A 9208-nucleotide genomic window follows, 5' to 3' on the forward strand; every position below is an offset into this window, starting at 1 on the left:
ACCAAATCCACTCACAAGGCTTCGGTCAGCCCGAGGCTATAGTAGAAGACACTTGCTCAAGGTACCACGCAGTGGGACTGAACCCAGAACCATGTGGTTGGTAAGCAAGCTACTTACCACACAGACACTCCTGTGCCTATAGTAATTTTTTAAATAAATTATTTTGAAAATTTTAAAAATAAATTATGACTTCCATACATTATAAATTTTAATATTTTGTATGAGTATACCAGAGTTGAAAAATTGATGTAACCCTGATACTTTGTTGATCTGAAGAGCTAGCCTGTCATTACTGTGATTTCATATTACTCCTCAAAAATATGATCTGAAGAGCTAGCCTGTCATATCATATTTTTGGGGGTAATATGAAATCACAGTAACGTTCATGCTCTAAAGGAGCTAATTTTCGCACTAGCAATCTCACTTTTTGTTCGCCCAACCTTGATTTGCAATCTTGCTTAAAAATCTCCTCATACCTTCTGTAGTACGACACAAAAGTTATACTTTCTTCTAGGTAATAACAGAATTCATTAATCAAGTTCAAAAGGCCGTCTGGCAAAAACGAACTTACCTGATTTTTGAACTTCTTGGAAAATAGTTCCAATAATTGTTGTTATTGCTGTAATAGTTGCTTCTGCAACTATGGAAGCTAATAGGTCTTGCATTATTTAACAAAGTGTATCATGAACAAATTGTTAAATAACCTATGTGAGCTTTGAAACCCTCATTGCCAGATGTTGTAATTTGTTACATACAATAAATAAGATAACCAGATAACAGTAAAAAACAATGTAATGAATTAACAAATCTCTTTACGAATCAACAATCAATATTCCTTGTGAACCAACTGACACCTTCCGACTTCACTGCAAACTAACACAAGTTTCACTCAACTCCAAACTCTAAACTCTTGAACTCACTCAGATTATTACTATTCATACTTCACTCAGACCAGTCTGTCTCTCACAAGGAGGCGTCGTAACTCTCACCACAACAGTATGGTTCGTATGGCTGGATGGCCTTCTCATGTTAACCACTTTACAGAGTGTACTGGGTGCTTTTTTCATGCTATCAGCACTTGTTAGGTCACCAAATAACTTGCAAGACAAAGTAAAGAAATGGAAAATATAAAGAAAAAGCCCTTTTGATTGAGTGGAAAATAGGGGGAGGTAGCTTTATGTCAGATGAGAGAGGGACAAGCATATGTAGCTTGCTATAAAAGAAATATATGGTTACCCTACATAATGTGAGGGTGAGTGAGAGTAGCTGGATAGAAGATAAAGAGTCTAGTGACAAGGTGCTAGGACTTGAACTACAAGATGGTGAGCATAAGTGAGATTAAGGGCAATGAATGAAGAGGGAAGGAAAGGGTGAATAATTTCATAAGTGAGTGAGAGGAGAGTAGAGATGGGGGTAGAGTGGAATGCTCCTATAAACAGACATTAAACAATGAAGTTAACCCCTGTTTATATAAATATAAAAAAAAGTGCTCAATGTATAAAGTTATGTGAATAATAAATTACACTAACATAAGAACAAGACCTGAAAGAGGGTCAGTGACATTAATATCAATATTTATGTGGTGGATTTGGTAGAAACTCTGCCAAATCAGATTGGAGCCTGGTGTAGCCATCCGGTTCACCAGTCCTCAGTCAAATCGTCCAACCCATGCTAGCATGGAAAGTGGACGTTAAACGATGATGATGATGATGATGAACCTAAAAGAAATGAAAGGAAAAGTTCACCTGAGTGGCATTTCATCATAGGATGTAAAGGACTGAAAAAAAGAAAAAAAAATAGCACAAAGCATTTTTACTGATGCTGTAACAATTCTGCCAATCATCATCATTTTCATCATCAATTAATGTCCACTTCTGCATGTCTTGCACAAGAAGTGAAATGGAAATTGGTGTGGAGGATTTTCTATGGTTGGGTTCCCTTCCTGTCTCCAACCCACACGTTTCCATGCAAGGTTATATTTCTCTGTGCTTAGACTTGTTTTTTCATGGGAGATTGGAAAGAAATGATACTTATTACTGATCAACACGCAATCTTAAGATATGGACATGCACACACACACACTCACACATCATCATCATCATTTAATGTTCATGATGATGATTCTGTGCTAGCACGGGTTAAATGATTTGACAGAATCCAACTGGTCAGAGGGCTGAGTTGATTCCCAATGTCTGCTTCAGCAAGGATTTTGATGCTGGATGTCCTTCCTAATGCCAACCATTTTACAGAGTGTACTGGATGCTTTTCACGTGGTACCAGCAGCAGAGATCACCAAGTAACTCACAAAACAAGATCCTCTCAAATGAGTGAGGGTGTTTTTTTTTTATCAGGTGTTGAGAGGCTAATGTAGGACAGAACAAGAGATGCATGGTTGCAGAAAAGGAGAAAGGGACAAAGGATAGCGAAGATGAGGTGTTAAGGTTTATCCTCAAGGTACAAAGATGGTAAATATAAGAGAGAATAGGGACAGAGGACCAAGAGTGGCTTGATGAGGAGAAAAGTTGAGGAGTGAGAGAGTGACAGACGATAGAAATGAAGACAGAGGTGAATGTAGTGAACGATGAACATGGAAGGAGGCATGGACAGTGATGCATCTCTGTGGGGAAAGTGGAGGAAAAAGGAAGTGGTAGGAGGTGATAGATAAAGGCAAACTGGAGAACAACAGTATAGTGAAATAGGAAGGTGATGTGGAGTGTGGTGGGGACAGAAGTAACACTGCAAAAAAAAACAGAGATTAAAGGCACACAGGGTGGATGTAGTGGGTTACAATAAAAAGTGTGGGTAGGATTTTGATGGTAGACATGAGAGTGTTCAATGGATGATGTTGTGAGTGCAACATGGGTGACAAGAGAAGTGGTCCTAAGAGGAGGGAATATTGCTAGCAGAGAAGTGGCTGAGTGGAATAGGTGCAACTCTGCTGTCATCTAATTACAGCAGCTGAGGTGCTATTTGCCCCAGTTTTCTTCACATGGCTGCTTATTCAAAACCACATTATCTTTCTTTTATAACAGTTAAGAGTTGAAACAGTTACAGAATTTCAATCTCAATATGTCCTATAAAAGATTAGAATGTTTATCATTTAAACAGATTTAAATAAAAATGCTAGTTGAGTAAATTATTATCTGTGATTGAAAGAGAACAGTGAAAGCAGAATGAGAGAAGAGAGATAAAGAAGAAAGGACGACAGAGAAAGGAACAGCAAAGAGGAAGGAAAACTAGGGGGAGAGGTAAGAAGGAAAAGAAATAATTGCTTCTGAATTTGGTTGAAAGCCAGTAATTTTGAGGAGTGGTGGATTAGACACTTACATCAAACCCAGGCCTTGATTGGTAGTTATTTCTTAGACTCTGGAGAGATAAAAGACAAAGCTGATCTTGGTTAGATCAGGAATTAGAATCTAAAGAGCTGAAATAAACACTGCCAGGTATTTTTCTGGCACTCTAATGATCTGGTAATCAACCACATTTAGATTTAGAACAATGGTTTCTAATTTTGGTACAAGGTCAGTAATTTTCAAGAGAGAGGGTTAGTTGATATTGTTGATTCCAGTACTTGATTGGTGCCATAATTATTGACCCTGGCAGGATGAAAGACTGATTTTGGTGGCATTTGAACACAGAAGGTAAAGAACCTGTGTAAAGCATTTCTTTCTAAGATTCTAATGATTCTGTTAATCCCCACCCTTTACCTTAGAAGAGAAAAAGATTATGAAAACAAATGTATGATAGAGTAAGTCAGATGGAATACAGTGTTTCAGGAATATCATGGCTTGTCATGTACTATGCTCATATGCTGTGGCAAGTAAAAAGCACCAGTCATTGCCAGTGCTGCCTGATTGGTTCCCATGCCGGTGGCACATAAAAAGCACCCACCATTCAAGTGTGGTTGATGCCAGTAGCCCATGGCAACCCATTTCTGGAATGTGCCCATTTTATGTACAATATCTCCATTACACCTTCATTTATTTGACTGTCAACCATACAATGGGTACTGTTAGATACAGTGCTGACCACCTTAAAGGTATATCCACTGACTGCAGTGGGTTAAAAAATTACGTAACCCACCCACTCCCAATTTTCCATGATAGGTTAGGGCCTGGAATCCTCCAAACAGCCATATTACATGTCACTTGGTCAAATTAGACCATCATTTACTCAACAAATGTTTTGTCGTCAATACTGCACTTTCTCATATCACCTGTTTCAACACAGCTGTAATATATATCATCATCATCATCATTGTTTAACGTCTGCTTTCCATGCTAGCATGAGTTGGATGATTTGACTAAGGACTGGCAAACCAGATGGCTACACCAGGCTCCAATCTGATTTGGCAGAGTTTCTACAGATGGATGCCCTTCCTAATGCCAACCACTCGGAGAGAGCAGTAGGTGCTTTTATGTGCCACCGGCACAAGGGCCAGTCAGGCGGTACCCTTTTAATCCCAAGCAATGCTGGGTATCTCTGTGAGTGTATTATATATTCCACTTTAAATCCTGGATTAACCTCATGACTTATATACTCCTCCACTTATAAAGATTTAGCAACATACTGCATAACTAATATCTATTTTATTTTATTTTATTTTTGCTGATTCTAGACTCTTAACCTTGATTCAATTTTTTAATTTTGTAAATTTTTAAACGTAATACATTATATATTTACCCTAATCCCTTTCACCCCCAGTCTCCTTCACAGGGCTGTTATTTATGTATCACTAGCTAAGTCTTCATTTTCAATCTATACATCTTATTTATTTATTCATAGTTTCTATATTTGGTTTCTCTATATTTTCCCTATTTTTTTCATGTATTTACAATTCACCTCAGCCATATCTGTTCAAACTAACATAATTTTCCTGACCACTTTCAATTAAACTCTAAATTCTTAGTTTCTGCTTTAACCCTTTATTCCATACCCCCCCCCCCCATTAGATTTCCCTCTCTTTTTCATTTTTGCAAATTTTCCTTACTTTGGATTACTCATTTCATCCCAGCCAAATATGGTCAAAGATAACGGCAATAATTTTTTGAAATAGTGATCAGATTATGTTATAATGAAACTAGTCGATTAGGAAATCTCTGATTGAGATAGAAGCAGTATTTCAACCAAAAGGTATTGTTTATAGCCACCTTAATCTGGCTGTCCCCTAACAAACGATGACACTGCCAATTAACCTGATTTATTCAGTGTGCTTCTCGCACTCAATATTTATTGAAAACAGGAGATAACTCCTGCTACCCTAGCTCCGAGACCACCAGACCATGTGGTTTCAATCTGTATTGGATCTCTTCAGTGGTGGGCACTTGTTCACCACCTCCTCTTTTTGAGTTTTTTTTTCTTCGTAGTTATACATTTAATATATTTTCCGCCTGGCATCCACTTTTAGGAACTCTGTACATTTTCTTTTTCTTACACTTGTGCACCTCAGTTCAATCACCTATGGTGATGTTGGTACTAGGAAAGTATCATATAACTGTTCCATTAGTTCTTCCATTCTCTTGGGTTTGCTCTCAATGAATCTTGTTTTCAGTTCGTTCGTGTGTCTCTTGTATACACCTTTTCTACTTTTTACCAAGTATAGCATTTTGCCAATGCATTTGTTAATTACGCCATCTTCTCAACTCTGTTTTCCATTCTTATATGCTCTTTTCACCAATTTTGAAAAATCTTGTTGTATTTTCCATTGCAATTTTCTTTTCTTGCCAGGTAGCAATTTGTTGAAGCTTGGTTCTACTTTCCTTGCAAACATCAGCTCCACTGGTGCATTTGGTTTTGGTGTCACACAGTATACTCTTAAGTATAGTTGTAGAGCTACCTCATCCATGACTTCCTTATTCGACTTTCTTAGGGCTCTCTTGAACGTATCAACAAAGCATTCTGCCTGTCCATTATATCTGGGATGATATGGCACTGTAGTTACATGTTCTAGAGTGAACGTTTCACAAAACTTTTTAAACTGAAAAGACACAAATTGCATTTCATTGTCAGACACTATTGCGTCTGGGATGCCAAATCTCGCAAACAGTTCATGTCAAAAATTGGTTACAGTTGAGGAGGTTGGCTTTTTACACTTACAAATCTCTGCCCATTTAGAAAAACTATCAGCTACAACTAAGCAGTATGGACTATTCAAAGAACCAGTGAAATCAATGTGTAGTCTTGACCACAGAACATCTACTTTTAGTCAAGGTTCACCTTTTATTGTTGGTAATTTTGCCACTAGAACACATCCTCTGCAGCCTTTCACTAGATTTTCGATTTCTCTATCCATTTTTGACCAGTACACATAGCTATGCATTAAAGCTTTCATCCTTGAAATACCAGTATGTCCAACATGAATTCTCTCAACAATGGTAATATCACTTTTTACTCTGATATTTTTCATTTTCACATTTACAAATTTTCTCTTTGTTTTATTACCATTTTCTTCCAATGACATATTGCTTATTTTTTTTTCTTTGTTCCACCTTGGTTTTACAGTGTGTTTTTATGTGTCCAATTTTTCCACAAAGGAAGCATTCCACTTTCTTAAATGGACAGTTTTTTCTCAGGTGTAGACCTTCACATGCAAAACATGGTTGTTTTTTTTCCTGATTCTTGTCCTGTGTGTACTGTATTTTAGTACACACTTGATTTCTATTCTGCTTATTTCACGCTTGTTACACTTGGGAGCAATCTTTATGTTCAACTTTCCCCGAGTCATGTCTTAAATTTACTATTCTTTCACACTCTTCTAACATTTGTTGTAAGGTTACAGCTTGGTTTTGTTCCAGCTTTGCAAGAATTCTTGTTCTTACTTCTGCATCTGTTTCTGCAGTTAGTCCCCGAGTAAATATCAGGCACTTGAACATATCTGGTGTTAACTCGTCCAGCTTGAACTTTTCACATCCCCTATTAACTCTACCAGCACATGTCATGTAGTCCTCCTCTTCGTTGTTCTTTTCTAGGTTCAAACATTTCCAACATGTATTAAACAATGAGCTTTTCTCACCAAAAATTTTACCCAATATGTCTATTGTATCGTTAAAGTTTATGTCACAAAGATTTTTCTGGAGTATGTAATTGCTGTAAAATTCATGTTCTCCTGCTGCCAGTTTCCGTCAGATGAAACACATTTTCATATCGTTGTCTGAATCTTTGCACTCTTTATTGAATATTTGTTCATATCTTCTATAATAAGATTCGAAGGTAACTCCTTCGTCTGGTTCATACTTAAACTTTGTTATCAAGTTCACAACATAATCTGGTGAGAACATTTTTTCAGCATTTCTTGACGACTGACTGTTCATTAATTGCAGCATTTGTTGCTGTAATAGTAATTGTTGTTGTTGCTGTTTTTGCAACTTGAGCAAACCAGCCAAAATATTTTCCATAATTGTACGATTTTTTGTTTCTATAAAATTTGCACAAAAAACTTTTGTGAGTTTGTTAATTCCTAGTCACCACTGTTTTATCCTCACTGCCACTGTTGTAATCCTTAGATTGTCATAATGCCCACTTCAGTACAGCAGTATAGTTGTTAGACCTGTAAAGACACGACTATCTAATCTATGAACGTCTACCTCATACTCTCTCTTGACACTGACTGACGTCACTGTATGATAGTGACTAGCACATACCACTCGTCACATGGGAAGGATGTACCATTAATGTTATTATCCCCCACAGCAGTTAGATATTTAAATAAACATTAAATTGTGATAATCATCACAATAAGGTCCCCGAAAATAAATAGTATTGCATCTTAGCTTATTCTACTAAAGTACCACTTCCATAAGAAGAAAAGACATCTTTGGATGGAAAGGGTCACTGAAAAGGTCACAGATGTGTGACAAAAGATTTCCGGACAATGGACAGAGGACGAAATAAGAACAGTAATAAAAGAGTGAAGAATGAATATATAGTGTGTGTTTATTTGGCAGACAAAAAAAAAAATGGTTATCCTGAATATATAACATATTTTCTTGTTTGTGAAATTCATTAGTAACTATTGCCATCTCAAAGAGTTCATAAAAGATATCTAAAAGATGCAAACCTTGTTTTTCCCTTGGGGTCAGAATAGGTAATTTTACGTAATGCCAACCAATTTCCTCGAGCGACTTCCTACAAGATAGAAAAAAAAAACATATTTTGTGGTTATTTCAGTGAATAAATGTAAATATAGATTAAACTCACTCATATGGATAATTAAAATATGAGGGTGGGGTGAGTGAAAAATTTTAAGACCTGGAGAACAAAGAGATTAAGAACCTCAAAATTAACCTACATATCACCTGTGTTATTTTAATATTGTGTAAATATTAATTTCTAACATAGGAATAAAGTCATGTTGTTTCCAAGGAAGAAAGGTGCGAATAATCACTTGAACCAATTCCATTAGATATAGGTTTGGTACTTATTTTATCCAACTTGAAGACGTGAAGAGAAAAATTGATCACAGTGGGAATTGAACTCAGAATTGAACATAGAAAGATGAGAAAGGAAAGAAAAAAAAAGGGAGACCCACCATGAGTTTATATTTGCAGTTTGTTTGCAAACATAAAGAGATATGGAACATGTTACATCAAAAAAAACATTTAAAAATATGAAGTGTTGACACCAAAAACTTATTTTAGTTTCACCAACATCATCAAATAGGAAAGGTTTGTGATTATTTAGTTCAAGAAATAGTCCTGGACAGCTTAGTTTAATGTGTGATTCTGTGTGCATGCATGCGTATACATATATATATATATATAGATATATATATATATATTCTTCGTCCTGTTTCCTTCCAGTTCGTTGCTTCACAGCGTTCAGTATACACATATTTTTTCACGTCTGGCCGTATAGCCTTTTTTGTTTGTTTTCACCGTTTCGTTTTCCTGTCTTGTTTTCTGTCCGCCACTACATTCCTCCATGGTACAAATTTAATTTGTGGTCCATGGGAAGAGCCATTCTAACGATGTGTCCTGCCCTAACTCTTTGAAACGCTTAGTTTTAGAATGGTAGCAGCTGATGAAGGAAATGTTCTCTATGTGGCCTGTGTGTTTTCTGTACTCTGTTTATCATTTTGTCCACGTTTTTTTGCAACGTACTGTACCCAGATATGCATCTATATATACATGTAAATGTAGGTATGTACATACATGTACTCATTTATTATGAGGTGGTCTTTCTGATGGTATATATATATATATATATATAT

The 9208-nt window shown here is 36.4% G+C and overlaps 2 protein-coding genes across 3 annotated transcripts in view; one reads left to right on the forward strand and one right to left on the reverse strand.

Annotated features, from left to right (window-relative positions):
* The window catches only part of LOC106881854 (ADP-sugar pyrophosphatase), a 26016-nt gene that overhangs the window by 14958 nt on the left and 1850 nt on the right, over positions 1-9208 (reverse strand). Inside the window, exon 2 of the mRNA XM_052967613.1 lies at positions 8057-8124. Within this exon, the coding sequence (XP_052823573.1) occupies positions 8057-8124 (68 nt within the window). The remainder of the gene's footprint in view (positions 1-8056; positions 8125-9208) is intronic.
* Positions 3177-9208, forward strand: part of LOC106881852 (uncharacterized) — a 30352-nt gene continuing 24320 nt past the window's right edge. The window contains exon 1 of one of the 2 annotated variants that reach the window (XM_052966842.1): positions 3177-3248. The gene's annotated coding sequence lies outside the window, so the exon portion shown is untranslated. Of the gene's footprint in view, positions 3249-3284; positions 3642-9208 lie in introns of those variants that run through there. The other variant, XM_052966841.1, reaches the window with a different exon arrangement.

The sequence above is a fragment of the Octopus bimaculoides genome, chromosome 4 (assembly GCF_001194135.2).
Source record: "Octopus bimaculoides isolate UCB-OBI-ISO-001 chromosome 4, ASM119413v2, whole genome shotgun sequence".
In the NCBI taxonomy this organism is placed as follows: domain Eukaryota; kingdom Metazoa; phylum Mollusca; class Cephalopoda; order Octopoda; family Octopodidae; genus Octopus; species Octopus bimaculoides.